We start from the raw sequence: 27474 nt of genomic DNA on the forward strand, positions 1-27474 counted from the left end.
TTCTGACAGTACTGTAGATATCTATTTTGTCCTCACACTATGGGCATTTTGTAATAGAAACATTATGTAGAAGGGCCAAAATAATTAAAAAAATATTTGTAACTAAGTTTCTTTATTAAGTTGCTAAAATTGGCATTTACCCAAAAGACTCATTTTCCCTTCCAGTATCCATCGTTGTCCAGGATATAGCTCAATTCACTGACTAAACCCTCCAGAAGTATCAACATGGCTTCTGACCTTATTGCAGTTTAAGTTCTTTCCCCAAGCAACTATCAATCAAAGATAGTCCTAAAATAATAGGGGAAAAATAATACCATGGAGAAAAGTTTCTTGGGATTGAGGGGATAGGATTGTTTTTTATCTAGCAATGCCCTAATTTTGTTGTAACTTTAAAATTCTGTTTTGCAGATTGACTCTCCAGTCAAGCCCCAGATGTGCTTATTTGAGTAGCCTCAACCTTCCTATGGACTCAACAAATGTATCACAAAATGGCATTGCTCACTAGGAATGCAGATCCTGAGTTCAGCTCCTACTCCTTCAATAACTTGGAAAACCTGTGTGAAGTGCAAACCAAGAAAGGACTCTTCTACAAAAAGGCCAAACTTCTGCACCCTGGGGAAGACTTGTGCTGCTTAGCCCGCCTGGATGACCGGACCAGGTTTGTGATCATCAACGTAGGTGGTATTAAATACAAAGTTCCATGGACCACCTTGGAGAACTGCCCCTTGACCAGGCTTGGGAAGCTAAAATCTTGCAACAATTATGATGAGATCATGAACATCTGCGATGATTATGATGTTAGCTGCAATGAATATTTTTTTGACCGTAATCCTAGTGCCTTCAGGACGATCATGACTTTCCTGACAGCTGGGAAGCTGAGGCTTCTCAGGGAGATGTGCGCTCTTTCTTTTCAGGAGGAGCTTGTGTACTGGGGGATAGAAGAGGACCACCTGGAGTGGTGCTGTAAAAAGAGATTGCGACAGAAAGAGGAGGAGGCAGCTGAGGCCAGGCTGTATGAAGGGGAGATGATATTTAGTGAAACTACGCAATGTGCCTTCCAGGACAGTAGCCGATTGAGTTTGTGCATGCGAAAGCTCAGGGATATGGTGGAGAACCCCCACTCAGGGATCCCAGGAAAGATCTTTGCTTGTATTTCAATCTCTTTTGTTGCCATCACTGCGGTCAGCCTCTGCATCAGCACCATGCCAGATGTCAGAGAGGAAGAAGATCGGGTGAGTGAAACTTTTCTCAGAGTAAAGCGTGTGTTGCATTGTTGTCTCCTCAGGAAAGGTGACGGGCAAAGTCATTCCAGCAATCATGCAGGTATTGCATTCAGTATTTATGTTGTGGAGGGCTGGCTGGGGTAGAGCACAGAAAGCATTATGTCACTTAATACTGAGGGAAGATTGGGCCAAATTCCGCCTTGCCAGCACAGCTTTGCCAGTTCACACCAGCAGGCAGCTTTACCCAAAAGGTTTGTTTTCTGACATCTCTAACCAGATGACAAACTAGCTATTGTGGGTATAAAAATCAGCCTTGCTTGAGGCTTAATGTTTTGAAGTTAGATTAAGAGCTAAGAGATCAGTTTTCCTTAAAAGTACTTTATTATACCACTTTGATGGAACTCTTAGTACCCCACTGTAAAAATCACATCTAAAATATTTTGATGCTATAGGTGAAGTAAAGGGCAGGGAAGCTGAGGCAGCGATTTAACAGCAGAAACAAAGCAAATGTCCCACTTTTCAGACATGCTCTGGATGTTTCATGCCCTCGAAAATCAAGTCTTATAGATATTTTGTTTATTCTTTAGTTCAACAGATTTCCTAAGGGTTTAGTCCCTTATTTGTGCAAGCAGTTCAGTTTCCTAGGATTAGCTGTATGTAGGCCAATGAGAGCTCATCTGAAGATCGATAGAGGAGGACGTTCACACTTTTATTAAATATGTGCTGAAATGCAATCTAAGGAGTTTTGGGGGGTGGGGACTTTTCAGAGAGTTCATGGTCTCTTTAGTTTTACTCAAATCCAAGCTTGCCACTAAATGTTTGGGCTTATTTCCCAGCTTCATGGTCATTAAATGTGATTGTGAACTTCAGCTTCTAAGACAGTGATACTTCACCCCATCAAGTTCTGCCTCTCAGCTGAAGGCTAAGATCTCCTGAAAGCAGAACTCTTCTTGTGTGCTGTCACCCAGGTGCCGAATGGCTCATCGCTCACTGCCACTCGCAGAAAAGAAAGTGGTCATTACCTGACAGGAGGCATTTGCTGCTTTGTAGCGTTGAGAATAAAAAGCATGCTGATAGAAAATGGGTCCAGCAACTCCAGAGAGACCCCTGCGTTCGACTGAGTACCTCATGTGCAGTCAAACCCACCCTTTGCTTGCGAGGTATGCTCAGGTTAGATATCAGCTGACTTGTTTGGTTTGGAACCAGACTCATTCAGTAGCAGCCAAGAAAAAAAGACAAAATGTTTGGTATGTTGTTTGATATTCGATTTATTGTAAGATCTTTGTTTTAATGATCTAAAATTTGAGGATAGTAGTACTGTGTACTAGTTAAAAACTATATTGTCCTAATAATTTTTTTAAAAGATCATTTCCAAACCACATGCCTTTTACTGTAATTAACCAACAGTGCTCCAGTATGCTGGAATTTTAAGCACAAAGGATATTTTACTGTTGGAAACTGAGATGTATTTAGTGTTTAAATATTTCTGGGTTTAAGTGCGATCTGAACAATTGCTTTCAGAATTACCAGAGTTCAGGCACATTATGTTTTTACTAATGATCTGAACATAAATAGGGACTCATAATAATAGGCTAATAATATTTGTTGGGTGGAGCAGGGTAATAATGAGGATAGAGCAAGCATATGAGAGAAGCCTGGATTTCTTGGTAAGATGGGGCCACTAAAAGGAGCACTTTTTCATAGTCAAATGCAAAATTATACAATAAAGATGAATGCAGATTTGCTCTTGCAAAAGCAAAGAGTCTGATTTCCAAAATGAGACTCTAAATAGTATTTAGGGTACAAGCAGCTGAATGTAAGTTCCTGTTGTAGCATAAAGTTGGAAGGGTTAATATGATCCTTGAATTTGTAAGCTGGGGAGTAGTGATTAGAAGCTGGAAGATGATTTTGTGCCTGTATGTGGCATTGGTGAGACTGACACTAGAATACTGCAGTCAGTTCTCACGTTCATATTTTTAAATGGTGTTTTGAAAAACTGGGGAGGATGAAGAAACCTGTAAATATTAGACACATGGAGAAAATGCCATACAGTAAGAAACTTGAACATTTCCATTTTAGATTATCAAAAGGAAGGTGAGTGGATTAAGCAACTAAGTGGTTTTTATGGGGGGAGGAGAACTTTGTCATCTAAAAGACCTTTAAATTAAGCAGGGAGAGGATGCATGGTTAAAAGCTGAATCCTGATAAATTCATATCGGAAACTAGGTGCCAATATTTAATACCATGATGATTAATTACTGGAGCAGACTAGGAAGAGAATTAGTGGATTTTGTATTTTTTGATGTTTTCAGTTCAAAGCTCAGTGCTCCTCTGGAACGTACCCTTCAGCTAAACACACTCTGCTTCAATCAAAAGTAAATTACTGATTTCAGTTCAAGTTACAAAGGTGAAATGCTCACAATATAGAGGAGATCCGAATAAAGGATCTAATGATGGTTTTCTGTGCTCTTAAATTCTAAAAGCACAGAGCTCCTGCAAATAGGCTTTGTTCTGCCCTTTGCACAGGGAAAGTCTGTGGACAGAGTGAAAATGGTTATTTTGTTTGAGACAAAGGTGGTTCTCTAGCACAGGGGACAGGTGAAGGATCAGTTTGTACATAGCTTAGTTCATCCCCAATGTTCCTCACCTGCTACTGACTCAGTGCAGGTCAACACTCTATTTGAGTTGTATTAGTCATGCCAGGAGTCATAAACAGGATTTTGGTCCTGCACAAATGGATGTAAATACCCATGTAGATCCTTTCAGGGTCAGTAAGGCTGGGCAAGGAGTTGGGCATCCACCCAAATGGAATTCCTTGTAGGATGAGAGACCTAGGCTGCAAACTCCTTGCATGGCATCTGTACATGACTTAGCAAGCCAGTGCAGCTCATCAAATAACAGGTGTGGAGAGAAGAGAGCTTATGTGAATTCAAAGTCATGTTAATCATCCTGAGCTGTATCCCTAGTACCTAGTGTAAAATTTGTGCCCAGGGATACCTCTTTGGACTGGTTTTGTAGTCTCCTAACAAGCAGAAAATGTATGCGCATCCCTCCTGGCTAAGGAACAAATGAACAGTAAATATTTCGAAGACGCACCGTACTCGGTGTGTAAATTTTCCAGGCTCTCTGTCTGGCATTACTGTTTTTAGTGTTCCATGTCAGAGCTTCGTAGATCTGTCTAGCAAGCAGTGGTCTTTTCCTTGAGCTGGCATTTTCCAGAAAACAAAAGCTTTATGTGTCACCTATCTGTCCTGTTATTGCTTTGGAGAAAGAGAGAGGAACAAATCACGAAAAAAAAAAAAAACATGCTGGAGAGCAATTTTTCATACTTTGATCCTTTAACATCATCTGAATGGACCAGCTGTTACACCCAGTGATGTCCTGCAGAGGTGTAAGTGACCTCACAGATGTAAGCATGGGACCTTAGAAGTAATTACTGAGTGGGTGAGGAAATTATTTTAGGTGCCTGCCTATCTCTTTTAAAATACAGAAGAATAATCAATCATACATTTTGTTAACTTTATTAACTGCTTCAGATGTTTTAGATGACAGTGGCAATCCCTAGTGGTTTTGCAAGAGTGGGAAGGATCATTTTCCTGTGTACTGTAGCTGTCTTGTTCTTACTAATGGTCACCCTGATTCATCTTTAGTGTTACTCTTTTTTGGAAGTAGTATCATGTATTTCAGATGCTGCACGGTTATCAATAAAGCTAACAGAAGAAGATCCTAAACTACTTTTTATTTACCAAACTAGGACATATATTTTATCTTGTCAATTTTTTTTCTCATTTAGCTTTTATTTACTGATTAAATGAAATAAAAAACACCAATCCAGTAATGCACATGATAGCTGCTTCTGGAAATTTCAGGAAAGGGACACCTCAAATGTGTAAAGAAAACAAACCTGTAAAGACAGACAGGTTTTTTCCATGTAAAGTAACAAAGCAATAGTTAATTTTTAATTTAAAAATTTTCAGAATGGGAGATTTCTATGCAAGATCTAGATTTAATGGTGAAAAGTCCCCTGCTAAGGCAAAATGCTGCTGAAACACAGGAGCCCTGCGCCACAAAAATGATCTCCAAGACATAAAAATAGCCAGAGGCATAGAGTATCCTCAAGGCATTTTAGGCATATGATACCTTTAAGTGGGCTTCTCAACTCTCTAAACAAATGGCAGGCATTGAGTGACTCAAGGAAAGCAGATAATACATCACAGGAGTATTAAACCACATTGAGGATACATTACAGCAAAAGCTTCAGCAACACAGTAAGAGTTGAACGACCAAAAGACATTGAGAGATTCAGCTGAAAGCCAGATGGTCATCATACTAGACTCTTCATTTTTCTCTTGGTGAAAACAGAAATGTCAAGCATTTCTATCTGAAGAAGAAAGCTTCTTTCTTTTGTTAGACAATCTTCCTCATCACAGAAAATAGGTGATGAACTCAGAAATTAACATCAAGCATTTTGTCCTGATTCACAAAAGCATTTATAGGCCTGAGTCCCACTGAGGTCAATCATTTGTAGTACCACAGTGTAAAACAGGACAAGAAGATCAGAGGGTACTTCCTTCTTCACCATGCTTTCTAACATATTGGGAAAAGCTAGTCTAATTAAAGATGCTGTGATAGGAAGTTACAGTTCAATAACCTTCAGCTGAAGAACGTTACAACAAAGAGAGAGACTCATAAATAATGAAGTTAATAATAGCTCATAAAGAAGCCTAAAACTATTTAACCTTCTAAGCTTAATTTACACACTGTGCTTCAACTTTCATATTGGTGAGGATGGGGAATAGATAAATTGTAAATCTGCATTTTAAACAATCTTGTGACTAAAGATTTCATTTCACAAAGGTACACACAAAAGTAATTTCAGACAAGGTTAAGAGAGTCTTGTATAATGGTTCTAAACAGCTTTTCACAGGCAAGCTGTTGACGCAGGGGCTGGATGAGCAGTGAGGTCAGTTGAAAACTGACTGAATGGCCAGGCCCAGAGGGTGGTGATCAGTGACATAAAGCCTAATTGGAGGGCCTGTAACTAGTGGTGTACCCTAGGGGTCCATACTGGGTCCAGTCATTTAACATCTTCATTAGTGATCTGGAGGATGGAGCGCAGTGTACCCTCAACATGTTTACTGATGACACACACTTTGGACAAGTGACTGATAGGCCAAAGAGTCGTGCTGCCGTCCCGAACGACCTCGACAGGTTGGAGAAATGGGCTGACGGGAACCTCGGGAAGTTCAATAAGGAGAAATGAGGAGTCCTGCAGCTGGCAAGGAACAACCCCACACACTGGTATGTGCTCGGGGCCACACAGCTGGAAAGCAGCTTGGCAGAAAAGTACCTGGGGATCCTGGTGGACACCAGCAATGTGCCCTTGCAGCAAAAAAGGGTATCGCTATCCTGGGCTGCGTTAGGCAACATATTGCCAGGAGGCTGAGGGAGGTGCTCCTTCTTTGCTCAGCACTGGTGAGCCACCCCTGGAGTCCTGTGTCCAGTTCTGGGCTCCCCAGTACAAGAGAGATAGGGGCATATGGGAGAGAATGCAATGAAGGGCCACAAAGATGATGGAACATCTCACATACGAGGAGAGGCTGAGAGAGCTGAGACTGTTTAGCCTGGAGAAGAGAAGGCTCTGGGGTCATCTCATCACTGAATATAAATATCTGAAGGAAGGGTGCAAAGAGGACAGAGCCAGGCTCTTTTTCAGTGGTGCCCAGTGACAGGACCAGAGGCAATGGGCATAAACACAGGATGTTCCCTCTGAATATCAGGAAACACTTTTTCACCATGAGGGTGACTGAGCATAGGTTGCCCAGGGTGGTTGTGGCATCTCCACCCTTGGAGATATTTAAAAGCTGTCTGGACATGGTCCTGAGCAACTAGGTGGCCCTGTTTGAGTGGGTGGAGGGGCTGGACCAGATGACCTCTAGAGGTCCCATCCAACTTCAACCATTCTGTGATTCTGTGGTTATAACCATTGATTTGTTTAGGTTTGTAATCTAAATAGGTAGCTAAATAGGAAGAAATGCAAGTATTCAGGGCCTCAGTGTGTCAAAAATGCCAAACATTTTGTTGAATGAATATCATCTTGTCTCAAAACTCTTGCAGTTTGAGGTACTTCCAGGTGGGAAAAACTGTCATTTTTGCATTAAATCATTCACTTATTTCAGTGAAAAGTAATGTAAAGGAGTACAACAGTTGTTATAGTTGGTGCTTTCTATCCTCAGATGGCACTCTGCTTGAGACTCTGGAATGAAGCCTTTCATTACTGGAGAGCTCATTTTTAGCACTTTCTCTCTTTTGTGACTGTTCAGCTGGTTTTCTGCATGTGATATTGAGACATTGATGTCAATTTAGAGCCACATGTTTATGTGATGGTTTGTTTTCATGAATGAAAGTCTGAATAAAATTGCAGCTTGTGGTTTTCCTTCCTTTATGGAATAAATTGTTCTAGAAATTACAACACAGTCAACATAAAACATGTATTTGAAAAAATGTCCCTGCTGGTATTACAGATAACTATTTATAGTATATAGGCACTGAGGGCAACTTTTTATAAAAAGAATCTTGGGGAATTGGACTAACTAATTTCCCCAGGGATCATCTGAGGATTCGTTATACCATTCTCTCAGCTCTGCTATTTAAATGCAAAACCCATGAGCTGTAACAATATCACCAGTTATGGCATCTGAACTGATCTACTGATGTACTTGTCCCCTATGTTGCTAGTTTGCATTTTGTGTTTGCTCCGGGCAGTTCAAGCCACAGCTGGCTGGAGGCCAGGGAAAGACCTGACTCAGTAACAATTGTCACCTGCCTTTTCTACAATACTTGCACAAGGAAGTTCCCGTAGACACCTGAGATTCATGTTGACTTTCACATTCATATGCGCTTGCTTAAAGGGACGTAGGACTCACAGCACTGCAGAGCTGTATTTTAACTGAAACTAAGGTGTTTCTTATTTTTTTCTTTCATAAGCTTGAAGTAGTTTTCTGCTCAGATGGTACTTAAATGAAATGGTAACACAGTCCAAATTACAAGCTTTGAGAGCATCCTTTACCCACAGCTTTAGTCATCTGCAATAAGCAAAAGTTTGCTTTGTTTATGTGCTCAATCTGCCTCATGTAGTTTCATCACCTGTTCTGTGTAGTCCTGCACTTAGATTGTGAATGCTTTGGGACAGAATGTCTTAAACACCATGTCTATGACCATCATCATAACAGAAGTAAAAATGACATCTACACTGGTGCTCAGGTACATGGGCACATTCCTCAAGCCTCAGGCTGTGAGCTAGGTTTCTGAGCAAGGAAATTTTTTTCTTTTCTTAAGTGAGACCAACTTAGTTCATGAAAGATGCAATTACTGTGTGATATCCTTAGAGTCCAAACTGAGGAGTAACTAACTGCAAAGTTCTGCAGTGCAAGTCTGAGTCATCATAGCGTGGTCTCCCAGCTCCTATCTGATGGTCAGAGAAATTTGCTGTGCATGTTGCCTTTCAGACAGCTCAGGTTTGTCTGAAAGCAGTTGAAAGTGATGAGGTTTGAAAGATAAAAGTGATGTTGCTTCTGTGGGTCACACAGAGAGCTTTAAAATCAAGGAGTCAAGAACCTCTGCACTGCTTGTCTGTGAACTGTCTAAATGGTTCAGTCCTTAATGTAAAAGAAATACAAGTATTAATCCTTCCTTTGTGGATCTGAATCTAAATCTTTCCTTTACTGGTTGTCCAAATCCAGCAGTCTGCATTAGCGTGTATCTTGGTATCAGTTTATTTTAATGAGTTCAGGGTTGTTAAATTCACACACTAGTGAAACACATTTGGTGCTGTGAGTCCTTGGCATCACTGTCACACAACACACTGGCAACTGCACCTGCTCTGCCCACGGCTGCCCAGGACTCCAGCTGCCTGGAAACCCCCTGGTCAAATAGCACATCACGCTCCACCTTTGCCAGCACTTTTCAGAGATAGTCTTTCCCCTTTGCAAGGCTGCCTTAAGCTGCTAATGAATAGAAAATATTTGAAGGAATGACTGGTCATTCTTGATATTGGTTGTGTGGACAGAGTGCTGGATAACAACTAGTTGTATTTAGTCATGACTACTTTTCGAGAGCTCTTGCCATTTCTTCTTGGCTTGCTTGCTCCTCTTGGGAAAAAAAAAAAAAATTAATTTCTCCAATCCTCCCTCCCCTGAACAAAAAAAAAAATCCAGCCTTCCTACTTGTTTGAAGCTATTTAAACTTTAGTAGATAGATCTAGTTGTTTTGTCATAGCAGATCCTTCAAGAGAAGATAAAGGAAACATGGTCCCAGTAAGAAAATCTTTCTCCATTGTATCAAGAGGGTTAGAAGGAATGTTGTATTTTCTTTCACAAAGAGTTGCCGTTAGATTGGGGGGTGGGGACACAGCACTGTGGAACAGGTTTGCTCAGAGCCTCACAGTGAGCCTGCAGACCCTCTGTTCAAAATTTCCCGTCTCAGCAAAGTTACTGCCTGAGCTGTTCATGCCTGGCTCTTACCAACTTTGGGTCTCACTGCAGTGTCTTTTTCCGAGTTGCTTTTCCCAAGTAAAGAGAGAAATCCTTATGGCACAAGGAGCTGCCCTGGAAGATTTTGAGGACAGTAGGTTACAGTATAGACTTGGGTAACCACCTGGGACTCTCTGCAGTGTTTTAGGTGTAGAAGTCAAAAAATTGGGAGTATTGTTCTGCACTGTTAGCTTGGGGATGAGGCAAGAATTGAAGAAGATAAAATTTCTGTTGACTTGTTAATAACTTTATGCTGTGCTAATGAACTCTTTCAGTCTACAGGATATCTTCTCATGAATAAATAGCAGGCTCAGGTCTTCTTTTAAATATCATATAAATATGCTGCAATATAACATTAGTGATAAATAATTAAACAGCTAAGACTCTTACATAAAAGCATTGTTAGCTATGTCACGTTAACAGGTTTATGTTTGGTGCCATGTGGCTCACCCAGCAAAATATGCTCCATATTTAATTTATTTTAATATTTCTCTGGTTTCACCACCATAACTATACCTACAAGTGGGTTTATTCTCCTTACTTCCAGGTAAATTATCCAGGGAGTCTCTGAAGCAATCTCATGATAATAGTTGCTTGGCCTCCAGTCACGTTTGTAAAATTACTACAGCTACTCATTATAACCTGCTCTGTAATATCCTGAGGGTACAGTGTAGCTTCTTTACTTCATAGATTCCTCCCCTGTCTTTTGCAAGAGAGCTTGTGGGCTTATTGAGTACTGTCCTAGTGTTCTGAAATAGATACATCTTTCATTTATTTGTAATAAAAATATCATCTGGAAATTTCATCTCCAGGATATGTTGCTATCAGTTCTGGAGGTTTGGAATGAGAGCAAGCAACCAGATTTACATTTGGCTAGACCTCATATAGCTAGGCTGAGGTAATGAGCTGATTCATGTGTACAGCACTTAGAAAAATTGCATTAAATCATTTAACATTATAAATGCTTACATTTTCATTGCTTAAAATGTGGCAATTGAGATGAAATATAGAAGTTTTTGAAATTGGAAACTTTTTGCATGAAGACATTTAGATTCAGGTTAGAAGAGTGGTATACAAATGAAAGGAAAAAAAGGGTTAAAATGTTTTTTGCAATAAGTTTTTAACAAAGGCCTAAGAAAGGACCAGGAGAAAACTATAAGGTTCTTTGATTTTCTAAAGGTGAGCATGATATTAGTTCAACTGTGCTGAGTACAGTTGGCAACATTTTTGAGGCCAACAGCATAATTAATTCTAGTCTATGTAGAATCCCACTTATTAATCAAACTTAGTATAAGAGGTTATAAAGTTTTCTGAAGAAAGTAACTTCTGGTGTAGGTACTTATACTCTGTAAGATATTTGAATTAGTGCCACACAGCATCCTTCTTTAGTAAAAATGGCATTTTTCAAAAACTTACCTGCCTTATTAAATGTTTAAAAAATTTCTCTCAGATCTCGAAGTAGCAGAAAACTAAGATGAGAAATTATTATCAAGTGACAGTGTAAGCAGAGAGGCATGCATGTGTCTCTGGTGTTGGCCCAGAGCTAGTTAGGTATTTTGCTGGTCATTTGGGAGAAAATGTAAAATGAAATTTATGGGTAGCACAGAAATGACACACTAGTCAGGGACTGGAAGTATCTGGCAGAGTTAGCTGAACTGATTTGAACATGGGAAGGTAACTGTGTGTTCATCAGCAGAGAGTGCAACCTGTAAGTGTAGAGAGCGTAGAGAGCCCTGGACAAAAGACTCTTTTGGAAAGTGGGGACTCAGAAAGGATTTAGAGACCCTGGTGAACTACTGGCTGTACACGATTTCCCATCTGACATGGTAGTTAAGAGGCAAAGCATGAGACTTGAGACACTGTGTCCAGATTCCTATCCATTAAGCAGATAAGTTGAAAAAAAAGTTAAAAGAATTACTTAAAATCTTAAAATTCTGCTTTATAGTGAGACACTAGAAGAGTTTTTAATGCAGTAAAGAGCAGAATAAGAGAATGTCTGTAGACAACAGTGAACAATAACTGGAACCTGCAGCTAGTGTGGGTAATTAACAATGGAAACCGTTTATCTAGAGATGCTTGAGTGCATCTCATACAGTTTTAAAATACATTCTGTCAGTCCTTCTAAATGTTACGTCTCAGCTCAGTTGAAATCATGCGTGTGATTCATGAGCAACTTGGTGAGGTCCTCTGATCTGCAGGGCATTAGCTCAAGAGCTCCTTCTGGCCTTACAGGCTGGTGAGCAATTGCCATTCCATCCCCAACTTGCTGTCCCCCCGTGCAGGAGGTGCCAGCGAGGATGCTGTACGTCTGGGGCTTTCTTGGCCCTTGTGTTTATGCAGACCTGAAGTCATCAGTAAGATGAAATGAGCTGTGACATTTCATAATTGTGATTAGAGGCGAGGGCAGCCAGAAAACTCAGAAGGCTGGAAGCTTTCTGAAGAGGAGTGACATGGCATGAGTCTGGCCCCGTGCAGGCAGCATCCTGACCAAGGTATTTTGCCCAGCACTGACTGTGTTTGCAGGGGGTGCTACAGGGGCTGGGACATGTTACCAGTGGGGCTTAATTGCAGTATTAGCTGCTGTTCAGACTTGAGCTTGTGGGTCACTCATGAGCAGGATGCCTCAGCCAGGACAGGCTGTTCACCAGGATACGTGCCAGCCCAGCCCTCTGGCCATGCACTGGCAGGGCCCTCGGACCCTCACCTTCCCATACAGGCACACACACACTTCATTTCCCTCTGCTCCAGCTCATTTTCTGAGCCTGGATACAAAATACAGAGAATAGTGTGAAGGTCCCAGCTATCCAATACATCCTGAGCCATGTTGGAAACTTGGCACATGCTTCACTGGGTAGAGATGATGACAGAACAGGAATTTCAGCACCCTCCTGAAAGGTCCACGCACTGAGTGTCTGTAGGCAGAAGGTGTGATAATTTTCTCCCAGTCCACAGCTAGTTGCCTTCGTACACAGTAGAAATACTGGCTAACTTAAGTAAGTCATGCAGTTCTTATATTCTGTCACAGGAAACAGTTACTGTTGCCTTGAGCAGAAAAGAGACAATATGAGAGAGTGCAGGGTTTTGCAGTGGTCAGATCTACCTTGCAAAAATTTATCCATTTTGCAAGTGGAGGAGTACAGCTTCAAGCATTTCAGTGTACGGGCAATGCGGTAGCAGGCTGCCAGCTGTGACTGAGCCACTCCCAGCAGGAGAGCAAATCTATCCACAGGCAACAGGCAAATCCTTTGCTTCCTTTCAGATAATAAGATAAAGGGAAAGAGAGGGGGAAAAAAAGAGGTTTGGAAAAAAATGTAAGAGGAAAAGAGTAAGCTTGACTGTCCTCCTTTCCTCCAAGAGAAAAAACAGACACCCCCAAGTTTTATAGGGGGTTATAGGGTTGCAGGAACCATTAAAACTAATGTGGGTCAGTAAAATAGAACCAGCAATGAGTAGGAGGCAGGAGGAGAAGAGCTTCTGAAACAGGGATTGAAGGAAGGGGAAAACTGGGGGAAATAAGAGGGAAAAAAAACACTTTAAAATGCTGATAAGAATAAGTTGTTCTTTTTAATACAAATAGTGAGAGAAAAAAAGACAGATTCTTTTTTAGTGTGAGACAATCTTGAGGAGGAGAAGGAAAGTGGACGCTGGGTTTAGGAAGACGGCTGTTCTAGACACTGTGTACCTGCATATATCTCCGAGCACAGCCAGGTGCCACCACAGCACTGTCTTTTCCCAGGTGTGAAAGCGTTGGGAATGCCACTGCTTTATAACACAGCCCTGTCTCCCTTGGGCTGGTCCTTTCAGAGGCAAGTGTTGTCGCTCCCCCAGGAAACTGTTCGAACTGCACTTGCACTTGGCAAGGACTCAGCTCTGCTCTCGTTCTGCGGTGTTTTGATTTATGTTGCCACTTACAGGAGATAACCCCCATCTTTATTTTTGCAGTCCTGCCATGTTTATTAGAAGCAGGTGTGCTCTAAGTGCCAAGTGCCATTGCTCAAGTTTTTTCAAGCAAGAACTGAGTCTGTCTTGTTTTCAGAGCACTAGGATAGAAAATACAAGCTAGGATTGTTTTCCAGAAGTCAGGAGACTTGGTAATTTTCAAGGTAACTGGGCTTCTTCGTGTAAAAAGCTCAGGATAAAGTGTTTGTTTAGGTTTACAGAGAATGGATTTTTTAAAAAAGCATTGTAGTTTCCAAGCCTCGGGGGATATGATACCTCTATCAGAGCTAGAAAAGAGAGTGGGCTGAAGAGGAAGATTTCTAGTTCATGTGAAATCAGGGGGAGAGGGGGACACTTGTCAGCAAGGAGGCTTCTGGTGCTTAATTATCTCTTGGGGTTTTTATACTTTCAATTTCAGTAAAAAAGTGGGCCAGAACCAAGAAGAACATTCTGGAAATCTGGAAATAGAAAATGCCAAGGTAACTTTTACTCAGAAACACTAAGAACATCAGTGTTTCTAAAGTGAAGCTGTTCTTTGGACACCACTGCTTGGTGAAATCATCCTTTTTTCTGCGTGACTGCCTCTGTCTGTGGCAGTGACTGATAAACAAATCCTCTGTACTGAGCAGCCCCCTGAGGTCAGGCTGTGCAGGTCGTGCCTGGTCCAAGCACAGCAGGCTGTGTGGGAGCCGTGGACACATCTGGATGCCTCTGCCACCCGTGGGTGTTTCCCACAGAGGGAGTCTGCTGCAGGGCAAAGCTGCCAGAAAGCAAGCCATATGGGCAGTGGCCTGTGAAATCCTGCCTCAAATGCCATGGGAGTTGATGAGTTCCAAATATAATACCTTGTTCTCATGGACCCGTGTCTTCTTGTGTAGTTGTTTGACTTCAGACAATTTCCAAATGGCACTGAGAGGTTGTAAAATTGCCAAAGCAGACCTGAGATACAAAACCAGTGTTTTGACCCAGAGTATTTGTTCAAATGGCAGTAAACCTATTCTTGTACATATAGGTTGTAATTTTAATTATTAATAGCTTACTTATGTCTTACACACATGCACAGATGAAAGCTGTAGAAAAGACGGGTAGGGATCTCAGACCCCCTGAGGTCCAGCTCCATCAGCATCAAGCACATCATTTCCATTGCTAGTTGAATATTATGGGCAGTTAGGACTTAGAGGGGTCCTCTGAGGTGAGTGCAGTCCCCTGTTGTCATGGGTACCACATCACACCACCGTTTCCAGAAACTGAGAAGCTCCATCATAAGAGGTCTCTGGCCTTCCCTGTTCTTGCAGGGGGGCTCTTTTGGAACCTCATGTGTCTTCTAGAATCCAGATTCTGAAAGCTGGTGTAGCTGTTTCTTCTCCTGCCAACACTGTCCTTTCAGTTAGTGATGGGTTTTCTTTGCAAATAGCTAGTGCAAACTGAACATGTTAGGTCCCTCTCCTCCCACTCCTACCTCACTTGCTGATTGCCATTGGTGAGCTGCTGGTGTTGTCCTTCCCAGCCACTCCTGAACAAAGTCAGCTGTAACCAACAGCATAACCAACCAGGGAGTTGTCCTATTTGACTTTGCACTGGAGTAAAGAATGATCATACGTCCCATTCTGTGGGCTGAGCTGCGGATTGTAAGCAGACCGGTAGTGGAGATAGCAGTACTTTCACCAGGTCCAGATAGACCTTAGACCTGAATGAGAACATTCGATCACACCATTAAACAGTGCTTCTCTTCATCTCCTTGTCTATATTCATAGACAGCAAACATGTCTTTTCTCTGCCTTCATTTGATGATGGTAAACAAGTCAAATGCATTTAATTGTCTGTTTTTAAGATAGGTTTTCCTATCCGAGTAACCTTGGGTTACTCTCCCAACTCATTCCAGTTTGAATCATACTTGTTAAACGCGGGTGATTCATGAACAAATCAGATCCTTCACTTATATATTGGGACCTGTCAGTGAGCTCCAAATACATTGGTTGTTTTGCATGTGTGTATTTGGTAAGCAAGAAGGAATTGGTGTCAAGGCTTGTTTCAAGGATGAAAACTGCAGGTTGTGAGAAGCTGTGTGTACTCATTGTAGTGAAGCAGAATAAAACACGAGAAAACCAAATAAATACAAAGTGAAGGGAATACTAGCCTATGAGGAGGTCACTAGGCAATGAGAATGGAACAGTCTTAAGAAGTATCCTCAAAGAAAATGCTATCCAGGGTACATCGCTCCTCCTTAAGTTACAGTATAGCCTCTCCATCCTGGTGTGTGGTATGATCAAACTGGGAGATAGTAGCAGCTGGCTGCTGAAGCACATACTGTTCCCTGAAGCTGCTCCCAGCCGCAGTCACAGACTCAGTTTTAAGATGTTAGATGTCTTTAAATCCCCTCTAGCCTCTCTGGGTGAGGTACTGATTGATAGGCATCTGAAAATCAGGCAAGTTGGTAGTGTTCTGTTTCATAGGTATTTATGGTCTGGCTTTCTTTATATGTTTCTTCCTTTTTGCAGATTTTAGTTTTTGGTTGCTTTCTGTAAAGTAGAGCCAGATAACTTTTGTTTCCCTCTAACAAATACTGTTTATTTTGGAGAAGTGTGCAAAAAGTGGATGCAGGTGTGAGAAAAGCTGGTTGAGAAGTTATTAATGAGAGGGCATTTTGTGCATTTGTAGTACTACTTACCTGCTTTTCCTTCTTCCCAGCAACTCTACTGGGGCAAAAAGAAGCAGGACAGTGGGCTGTAGAATATATCTGCATGTGGCAGGGACAGTAAGTGCAGGAGGCAGAAAAATGGAAGTCAGCCTTAGGATCACAACAGCAGTCTTGCCTGGTAGGTAGGTGATTGAATCCCTTGTGTCTGTCTTTCTTCACAATTCAGATGTATATGCCAAACCCATGCAGTCAGAGTACAGCTGTTAAGACATCTGCGGCATTTGCAGGGAAAAAGGTGACAGCTAAACAGGTCTCAAGGCTCAATATTTATGGCTTAGAAGCCCAAGTCCTACCTACAGTATCTAATTTTGGTCGTGCAGTCTGGGGCTGAGATGGCCCAAACCAGCAAGCTGCTTGTGCAGAGTAACTCAAGGAAACAGAGGTGGTTCCCTCTGCAGCCTCCCAGATCATGACTGCCATCTGTGTCTCCCGCCTGTTTAGTCTGCAAGGGTGGTCATAGGCCACCACAGCACACGGGTAAACTCCTCACGCACATGGTCTTCTCTTCCCTCTCATTGACTCCCAGACCCTTTTCTGAACTTTGAATGAACATAGCCATTTGGCTTCGTAGTTGCATGTCAGAACAGCAATTTGAGACAGAAATGCAAGGCTCATGCAGGTAGCTGTATCTCAGTCACCCCTTGGTTACATGACTGCAACTGTAGCAGTCTTAGCACATTCTGAAGGTACCTTCTAGCAGTTGCCATAGTCTTTTGGCACCTCCCTTCTTCCTGTTGATATTCCATGTTTATTTGCAGCTTCACTGGCAGAATAAAAATGACAAGCTGAGCGGTTTTGAAAAGTGCTGATTTGGGCTGTGCTTTCTCCAGATCAAAGGAAATCCAGTGAGCTAAGTCTAAAGTAAGTATAGCTCCTGCCCGCCTCCTTGCCCTTTCTCTTCAACAAAGACAAGTTGCACAGGAACAATTGTACAAGAGCTATCATGTGTCCATAATATGACTGCAAACTGTTCGTGACAGCCCTTCCCACTGAAGGCACTCTGGTTACCTTTCCTAACAGCTGGGCTGAAGATGAAGTACGAACAAAGCTCTAGTTACCGATCAAAGTGTGTTAGCAAGAAGCAGAGGGCTCTTTCATGGCCCCTTGGTGACTTTCAAAACAGAAACCATTACTTTGAATTCACAGCCAGACAGCTTTGAGGACAGACTGTGCAGTAGCTGAATCATCTTTGCTCAGGAGCACAAGAAATACTCATGAGCAGGCTGTCTGCCTGACCCTAGCTTTAATGGCAGATGTACTGAATTACAATCACCAAGTCTGTAGGTGGTCAGTGGCGAGGGCAGTGTGCTTGTGCCCACGCCCGAGGGCAGGGTGTGATGCTGCCCTTCCGACAGTGGGTCACATTGCAAGAGTCATGCATTCATCCTTACTGTGAAAATTAGCTGGATGCTTCCATCAGAAAATCACTTTTCATCAGAAAATTGCTTTTCATCAGAAAATTGCTTTTCATCAGAAAGTGCCAGTGTGAGCAAAATCTTTGGGTTTTGTTGGGGAGGCACGTTTCTGGGAATGTTGCTGTTTTGCTGGAATTTTTCTCAGGGAAGGCTTCTTTATTTCAGGGCGATAGCTGGGATGAGAGAGGGGGGTGACCCAGCACCCGGCACTGCAGGCTGGGCCGGTGCAGGCCTCCACCGGCTGGTGGAGGAGCAGGAGCTGGGCAGCTCCCAAGCCGGGCAAGTGCTCCAGGTGTTGGGCTGCTGAATAATTGGAAGTGGGGGGGTCTGTCCTCGGACTCTCCCTGCAGATGGTCACTGAAACAAGGCAGCTCAACCTCACACCCAAATCCAAGGGGAGCACCTTAAGCCACTGGGCTGGGGACTGTCCCGTTCGCCGCAGCACGGCGGCCATGCTGCAGGCACAGCAGCCTCAGGGACTTTGTCTGCAGGTCCCTTAACGCTCTTTTCTGGTGCTGAGACCTTAGTTACATCAGAAATTCAAGTTCCACATTGTTAAAAAAGAATTTGATCTGATGTGTGCAGGAAACACTTGAAGTCCATGACCCAAAAGGCTCACATAACAAGGGGCAAGGGGAAGAGAACAAAAATACCATTTTAGAAATGTCATGATTTTAAAGCTTATTTTTGTATGCAACGCGTCTCATATTTGTTTGGGTTTTTTTTATCTTAATGTATACATTTGACAGGGAGGGAAATCTTCACTACAGGGGGGAAGTGGGTAGCATTGAACCTTCTTCCTTGAAAGTACTGTGGAGCTGCTGACCATACAAAAATGTGTGTGCAAAGCAAAGCAACACAAGAACTGGGGTGGTTAGAGGTGATCTGGCTTTTGACATCTTCTAATGCCAGAGGAGGGAGATGGCGTCAAAGCCTGCAAGAATCTAGAGGAGACTCAGAATTTCTTCTCAGGAGACCTGAAGAAAAAGACAGGGTTGAGAAGTCACACAACACCCAGTGGAGAATTTTTCTGAGGCATGGTGCAGGAAAGTACCAGTGAAAGGGACCCTGCAAGCCAAACCAAAGCACTTCTGAAAGATGCCTGCAATTTTTAGACAGACCATACAGAGCAATGAGTACAGTTGGATTTGAACTCCAGTGACACCAGCTTTTCTTTTTGTAATTTTCCTTTTGCCAAAGGTTCCTTTGGCAAAGAAAATGTTTCTCCAGAAGAAAGATACTGCGGTTGGCTTTATGACAGCAAATTTCTATAAATCCTCATGAAGGAGACTCACTTTAATTTGACTGCTTAGAATTACTCACTGAGACCTTCCTTCTTTCCTTTTCTTGTGCCCTGAGCTGACATTAGTATATGGCCCCAAATCCTGTGCAACTGCAGATATTTACCCATATTCAAGTAATTTCTGCACAGGAAAAAAAAATCTACCTGCTGTTTGAAAGAAACACATGTACACACATAAATAAACATATATATCTTGTAAAGAACAACTGTTTCTATATATTTTCATTATACCACTGCATTTTGTAATCAAAAGCCTTACATATTGTTTATTTAATGGAATGGTTATATGCACATTAAAAAAAAAAATGTTAGTCTTTTAATACTAGAAAAGTGCAATGGGAGTGTCCTTGGTGATTGCCATTCATGCTATTTGTTGTTTAGAGCTCAAAAAGACAAAAAAGTATCAAATTGCTATGAAAAATTTAAAGAAGTTTTCCTGTAACCTAGTTTCATAAAGCTAGGTATAAAAATGTAATCATCAAAATTTATCCATTAGACTACAAGATGAAGAAATCTGGTTAGTTCGTATGAGAGCTAACTATTTTCCTTACAAAAAGTAAAAAGCAGCACGTAGTTGTTAATGTACATGTTTATGGCCTGTATGTAATGTACATGTTATGAATTGGAATAGCTTGATCTTTTTGAGAACATACAGATTTGGTACAGACCTGTTTTGGGCAGGATGCTATCCTATTCTGTTAGGACTTGTTTTTCTCATATTCCGATGGCTGATTAATTCTTGTTTTTTTCCATCTGTGTGTGTGTCTTTCTGCGCATTTTTGTTTTGTTTTCTTGAATGGAAAAAAAACCTCAAAACCCAAGCAGAGTTACAGCATCGGGTTGGACTGGAATACATTGTTAAAAGTTTTAGAAAGAGAAAAATTGCCTTTTTTTTTTTTTTTACAATGCTGCAATCAAGGAGAAAAAACTGCAAGGAAAAGCAGCTGCAGCTGAAAGAAGCAAAATGCAAAGAGCATGAAATACGTTTTTGCTGTTATTGTTTTTGATTTCATGTGAGGATAATAATAGGTCATACCTAGATGATATTGAGACATGGTCCAGGGGACAGGAAGACATTTAATGAGTGAAAAAAAGGCTTCTGGCAGGTTAATTGATGCACAGGTCTGTTTTCTAAAAGCCTGTTCAGACCCTCTTATTCTCAGGACAGCCTTCGGACAGAGCCTGGCTTGTTCAGATTGCAATAGGTTAATAACGATACTGAGAAAGACTAGCACTTTGCTGAAGATAATTACGCATTAGCTAAAAGAGGGGATTGTTTCATCCCATTAAAATGAACTCTGTGTAGCAGAGCATTATCGCTCCACTCTACTGAAAGTAAACATTTTGGCATTCGCAATGTTAGCTGTCAGCTGTGGATAGTGGGAAGAGCAGAGAAAAGCCAGAGCCCAACATCAGCTCTGGATGGAGCACATTTCAGCTCTTCATTTTGTGGGCAAAGATGCCAGCTTGGTTCTGCTGTGTTGGATGACCCGAGCTTCAGAGACCGCCAAGCCTCTCGTGCTCAGCTGAGCAGAGGTTGCCAGGCTGCTCCTGCGCTTGCATATTTGATGTAGTTGTGCAGGAAGATTGGAGACATAAATAGCAAAGCTGTAGGTTTGTGAACCTACACAGGATAAATAATGTCAGAGTGTGGGAGGGCAGATAGAGTCTTCCGAAAGTCATCTCCACTGGTAGTGCGTTAATGAGGAACAATTTTCACTCCTGTTTGCTCCCACACCAAAACTCTTACACAGAAGGACTTTGGAGAGTTTCCTTTCCTTATGCACCAAATAGAGAGCACTGGGGAAATTCGGTGCCAAATTAGCTATTAAACATGTTAACATCTTTGTAGGTCTTTTCCAAGGGTAAATTCTCCATAGGCCTCACTGACTTTCCTTAAACTTCTAGTGGCACAAAAATTATATACGTGCACATCAGAATCCAGAATGCTTCCTGCCAGATAGGTCTCTTAAGGCAAGCTACATCTTAGTTTCCATACATGGTGGTCCAAGCAGTGATGTACCTTTCAGAGAGAGAAAATTTCCACATTGGGGTTTTTTCCTTCTTGCCATTGCTGGTGCTTTGCTCAAGCCATAGCTATTCTTCTGTGGGTTGTCTTCCTAATGTCTCAGCTTGATTCTTTTGTGCATGTGCAAGAATAGTATCAGGAGCTGCAAATCACCTGCAACCATTGCCCTTAGGTGTGAGATCAAGAATATCCTGATGAGAGATTCCCAGACAGCAGGGCTCTGGGACAATATCAGTCTGACAGCTGGTTTCTTGGAAGTAAAGTGAGAAGTTACAGTGGCACAGGCAGAGTTCTTCCACTGACTTTGTGAGCTTTGGCTCTGGCCCGGAGAGCCAGATTTGTGCGGTGGTGTGAAAGCATCTTGGTTCTGTATCTGATGGGAGAGCCTGATAGCTTAATTATGCTGTGATAGGAGCAAAGCCCCAAAAAACAAAATGTTTTGTCCTATGTGTTATGACCGTGACAAAAATATTTATGACCAAATCAGTTTAGTGAGGCAGATATAAATTAAGCTCCTTCTAGTCTTCACACCTATCAAAATTAGGAAGTTAAAGACAGGCTATCTGAGCTACTACACTAGTAAAACAAGATTATCCTTCCCCCCTGCAATATGCTTAAAATCTTGACAGCAATTTCAGTGGAACAAGTAATTTTTCTCTCTGTATCATCAGCATGACCCCCTGGGAAACAGTGGGAGGTACATCATATGCCAATTGAAAGTGGAATACAAAAAAAAAAAATCTACAAATACAAGGCACTACAACCTTTCATTGTGTTTAATACAAGGACCATAAATGCTGGCTCTGAGGATTCCTTTTCACATTTTTTTTCCTATTGACATCTCTTCAGTCATTGTCTCAACCTCTTCTTAAGCGAGAAATGGGAAGGGTGCCTCGGCATTTTGGTTATCATGTTGAGGTAGCACAAGGCCTTATACTCAATGTGATGACACTGCTCTTGCTGCCAGCAGTGCAGCAGCCCTTGAAATGTGTATCCAGTCACTCCCTGACATTTTGGGGAACACTAGTGAGCGAAGAGGGCAAAAGTCTCATCATTCCTTTGCTGTTTTCTTTTACAGCAGGGAAGAACCTGTGCATAAACACTTAGAGAGGGGTGAAGTTAGGATGTGGTGCTGTGCAGTAAAAATTCCCTCGGCTCTGCCAAGCAAAAGACACCTGCGGTGAGCGTGTGGGCAGACCTGTTTATAGATGTGCCAGCTTTTCAGCTTCTCCAGTGGTGAAATGGGGACCAGCTTCACACAGCCTCTCCACTCTTGAGTGATATTTTATAGCTGTAATTCAGCATAGGTGACCAAAATGAGGTTTTACATTGGTACCTAATACCTGTTGCATTCGGTGGGAGTCATATACCCCACTGGCATGGATGGACTCCTACATGCTTACAAGAGTTTTCAGGAACTGTTCAAACTGGCTCACCGAATAAATATACACTTCTCTTAAGTAAATATACACTTGCCTTCTGCTCAAAACCCTCAGAGCATTAACATTTCTATATGAGCATTTACAGAGGAAACAGCAGTAGCCCTATAATTGTCCACATCAAAATCTGTTTATTTAGAGAAACTGATTATTATTCAGCTGGAATTACGAACAGTGATGTAGCAGAGAACTGCCATAGTATTTGTGCTGTTGAATTAACAATCAAAGAGCAGCCATCACCAGCCTTATTGTTTATTGCTCTTCCAATGCGCCAAGGCTGGCTTGTTTACAGGCACTGTAACTAAAGAAAGAACCAGAGTTCTCTTTATTTTCCACAAAGTCAGCCTACAGGGAAGAGCACCTCTTCCAGTGCCTCAGAAAGCTTGGGGAAGGCATTGTGGTCATCAGTTGTTACAGGTGAGGTGATTAAAAATGCTTATCTCTCCAGACCCTCCCTCTATTCTTGTGGTACTTTTTCTTTTAGAAATACCTACATTTATCAGTATTTTATATAAGCTTTTGACTGTAGGGCTAGTGTGTTAATAAATGATCACTGCAATATAAAAAATACTCTGTGATTAATAGATTATAGATGGCTCCAAGCACATAACATAAAATGATATAGGTGTTTATGAGCCATTTAAAAGCAATTTATTATTGATCAGGAAGGGAGGGAGGGATCAACCATTTATTAAAATCCGTGAATCCTGTACTAATCCTTTCTAAAGGGTGTTAAAGGTTTGGTTAGAAACGAGGTGTGAGCCACTGGCCTTTCAGCAGTGGACTGTCTGGCCGACAGCTGATACCATCACTCCAAATTCTTGGCAGCCTCGGGATACTCCCAAGCATCGTTGACCTGTCTTGCAGCCAAACATGTAGCTACTAACTCTGGTTTTAGTTATCCATTCCAGCTGCTCTTAGCAGCGATGATTTTACTTTGGTACCTCACAGTTTGTATCGATTTCACATGGTGCTTTCCTTTAAGAACTGCCACTTTCTGATTCTTTGGTTCACTCCCTGGCTAAATCTTTTTCTTTCCCCTTTTCTGTGTTCCCTGCTCCTCTTCTCCCCAGGGCGAATGCTCACAGAAGTGCTATGACATCTTTGTGCTGGAAACGGTGTGCGTGGCATGGTTTTCATTTGAGTTCCTGCTGCGATCCATCCAGGCAGAGAACAAGTGTGCTTTCCTGAAAACACCACTCAACATCATCGACATCCTGGCCATCTTGCCTTTCTATATCTCTCTCATTGTGGATATGGTCTCCACGAAAAATAGCAGCAAGCCCAGCGGGGGAGCTGGGAACAAGTACCTGGAACGAGTGGGCCTGGTGCTGCGCTTCCTGCGGGCTCTGCGCATCCTGTACGTGATGAGGTTGGCACGGCACTCGCTGGGGCTGCAGACACTGGGGCTCACCGTGCGCCGGTGCACCAGGGAGTTCGGGCTCCTCCTGCTCTTCCTTTGCGTCGCCATGGCCCTCTTCTCACCGCTGGTGTACTTGGCTGAGAGCGAACTGGGAGCCAAGCAAGAATTCACAAGCGTCCCCACCAGTTACTGGTGGGCTGTGATCTCCATGACAACTGTTGGCTACGGAGACATGGTGCCTCGTAGCATCCCGGGACAGGTGGTAGCCCTGAGCAGTATCTTGAGTGGGATTTTGCTGATGGCTTTCCCAGTCACATCCATCTTTCATACCTTTTCCCGTTCCTACAGTGAGCTGAAGGAGCAGCAGCAACGAGCAGCAAGCAGGCAGATGCGCCAGCTAGAAGAGAGCACCAAACTCCCAGGTGGAGACAGTACACAGGGCCTTGGTGTCACATTCCCACCAGATGCTGCTGGGCCCCAGGGTCAGCCCACGGTGGACCAGGAAGCCAAGAGAAGTTGTTGACTCTGAACAGCCGAAGACATATGTTGGCAGCACAAGAAGCAGTGGACAAGGGGGGGTCAGTTCTGCAAGAAGAACCTCCTGAACTGTATAAACGATGGGCAGACACACACAGAGTTGTCTCTAAAGACCAACTTTTGATCTTAAGGGCCCTCTGAAAAGTGCCCCTAGAAACGCTACCAAGTTACAGCTCTGTTCATCGCTTTTCGTAGGGCTTTTCTATTGAACAAGTATTTTCAGCAACCGCCACGGAGCAGCCGCTGAACGTAGTGAGCCAGGAGAATGTAACGTGAAGCACAGCCTGTGCCGGGGTGCCGTTTGGCGGAGCGGCCAGCCTCCTCCCTGCTCGGTGACACTCCATGTGCGAGGGGCTGAACGAGGGGGCTCCCCGTGCTGTGACGCCACACGCACGGGGGGGTTTGTTTCGGCAGCTCCGCCAAGGGACACAAACCTCAGACAAGCCAAGGTGTGAGGGCAAGACAAGGGCAGAAACATCCCTTCAGCTTTCCCAGGGGTTTGGTTTTGTCTGTTTTACAAATCCAGCAATGCAGCCTGGGCTGCCAGCTCCAACTTTTGCGCTAGTGCAGTATGCATTATTTAGTAAATTCGCATATTTACCACCCTAAGCTTTGTATCTTAGCCCCATGACAGAAATATACATAGACAATCTTCCTGACTATGGTACTGAATGTAAACTTGGTTTTTTTCCTTTGCTAACGGTTGAATATAACAAATACCTTTACAAATCGTGCCATTTCTCCACTTTCTGTTAACTATTTCCATCTCTCATGTATCAAAAAAATGTGTTTAACAGATGACTAAACCTGAACTACACAGCCCAAGAAGGGGAGAGTGATGTTAAACCAGCAGCAACGCCCAGCTCAGCATGCTCCTCCGCAGCAGTGGTGGCTGCAGTGTCTGCAGTCATGTGCAAACAGGAGTAGTCCAAGCCCAGTGGAGTCAATGAGACGCCTTCAGTGGGTCCTGGCCTGAGCTGCAGAGTAACAGCTGTGCTCTACATCAGGAATAGTCTTTTTTTTTTTTTTCCCTACTAAGAAAAAGACAATCCTGTCATCTAAAAATGAGAATTATTGTTCTGGCTTTCTTCCTAAGTCTCAAAAGATTTAAGTCAATTTAAATGGAAAATGACTCATATGGTGGCATCTGCCTGTTTGTTTACTGATGCCAGCCCCATGAGCTCTCCAGCCTCTTCCTGGGGGAGCTGTGTTGTTGGTCCAAGTCTGTGGGCTGTGTGGGGCTTTCAGTGCTCCTACAGGTGGGACACGATCCGGGGATGGGGTGAAATGGAGCACAACTGCCTCTTGTACCTACACCCCCATTGGTATTAAAGCCATGCAGTGTTGCTCTCCATATTCTCCTCCTGCCAGTAAGGGAACAAAAGCTGGTGTATTGAATATGGGATTTGTCTGGTGTGGGGTTTTTTTTGCCTCAGCATATGTTGTAACACCAATCCTACATTAGCAAACCTCCCATATTAAGCCATTCCTTATAGGAATGGAGCAAGGGAAAATATAAGGTTACACTTTAATAAAAATTAGAAGCTTCGTTGCTGAATGTTCGCCTCTGATGATTTGGGTGTGGGGGAGAGGCAGTATTTTGCCGTGCTGATGTGAAGCCATGCATGCCGGTGCTCCAGCCAGGGTCCCACGCCACTGGCCCTCTCTGGCCCATAGCAGCCCCGATGCCGGTCCTTTGCAGCCACAGCCAGGCCAGACTGCCCCAAGAGGCACAGCGGGGTCACTGGGCTGGGTCACGCAGCTCAGAGCAGCAGGTGCGTTACACACACAGCTCGCTGGTGAGGGCTGCAAGAGATGGAGGCAGCAAAACTGAGCCCCTCTACCCCACAAGATGCCTCTGGCTCTCCAGACCCTGACCTGTGTTGAGCTACAAGCAGATTGAACACAGCCGCACACACCAGGGCTCTGCCCGCCGTTCACACCCCACCACCACTGGGAGAGCACCTGCGCCTTGTGCCAGGCAAGGAGGGCCAAGGGCTGGTGCATGGTGCCTGGGCTGACTCACGCTTCTGGCAAAGCAATACCAGCACTGGGTTGCTGTGACTCATGAGAGGCTTTAATTTTACTATTTTTTTAACCCTGATGTAGGCATTTCTTGCACTAAGGCTTATTAATGTCTGGTGTCAGGCACACAGCTTTGCAGCCGGCTAAACGCAAACCAGCAAAGTGAGCAGTGTGTGGGGCAAAGTTGGTGCGGAGGGGCAGCAGTGTATTTTATGGTGGCACTTGGGTGCTCAGTCTTCAGGTGGGACCCGTCAGATTCACCAGGTGAACCCACAAGTTCACCTTTCGTGGTGCTTTGGTTCATGCACACCAGGTGCTGTTCAGCACTACATCTCTGGTGTGAATGCAGTGATCACCGCTAGTGTGCACAGGGGGTGCAGAACATGTCTCCTCAAGGAGGTGAGGCCCACAAGTGATCAGCAGCATTAGCTTAGAAGAGCCATGCTGGAGTAGATATCCTTGCTGAGTTAAGTTTGATGCTTGCCGTGCTAGCAAATAACCATGAATGAATGCTGCTTTTGGCCCCGCAGCATGAAAAAAACAGCACCAGGACAGCTAACTGCAGCTCAGCAGCTGTGTAGAAAAACAGACTGATGACACACATATTATTGCTGTGCTCCATCAAGTTGCTATTGTCTTACAATAGCAAGTTCTTTTTATTTTTCAAAAGGCACATAATTAATTCCAGCACGCACAGAGTTTAATAAAGTGACAAAACCCACTCATTATGCCTGTTAGTCAAGGCCTGGCTTTTAATAAAGTTTCATTTTATCTATTGAGATGACAGATGAGGAAACAAATATAAACCAGGCACCTTCTAAACAAATTATTTTTGGAAGCTGTATGAAGTTGTGATGCACACATTGCCAGACATAAAAGATACCCAGAGGAGAGAAGTTTCACCCAGCATAGCTGTTGTTATGGGTGATGCTTATTACTTTTGACCAGCCGCTGGAGAAGTGGTTTTCTTGT

General features: G+C 43.1%; 1 protein-coding gene across 1 annotated transcript in view; it reads left to right on the top strand.

The window, feature by feature from the left end:
* The window catches only part of KCNG2 (potassium voltage-gated channel modifier subfamily G member 2), a 58061-nt gene extending 32026 nt beyond the window's left edge, over positions 1-26035 (top strand). The window contains exons 2-3 of the mRNA XM_074829809.1: positions 409-1232; positions 23651-26035. Coding sequence (XP_074685910.1) covers positions 477-1232; positions 23651-24463 — 1569 coding nt within the window. The 5' untranslated portion in view covers positions 409-476 and the 3' untranslated portion in view covers positions 24464-26035. The remainder of the gene's footprint in view (positions 1-408; positions 1233-23650) is intronic.
* Positions 26036-27474: the final 1439 nt, after the last annotated feature.

Source organism: Strix aluco, chromosome 1 (genome assembly GCF_031877795.1).
Source record: "Strix aluco isolate bStrAlu1 chromosome 1, bStrAlu1.hap1, whole genome shotgun sequence".
In the NCBI taxonomy this organism is placed as follows: domain Eukaryota; kingdom Metazoa; phylum Chordata; class Aves; order Strigiformes; family Strigidae; genus Strix; species Strix aluco.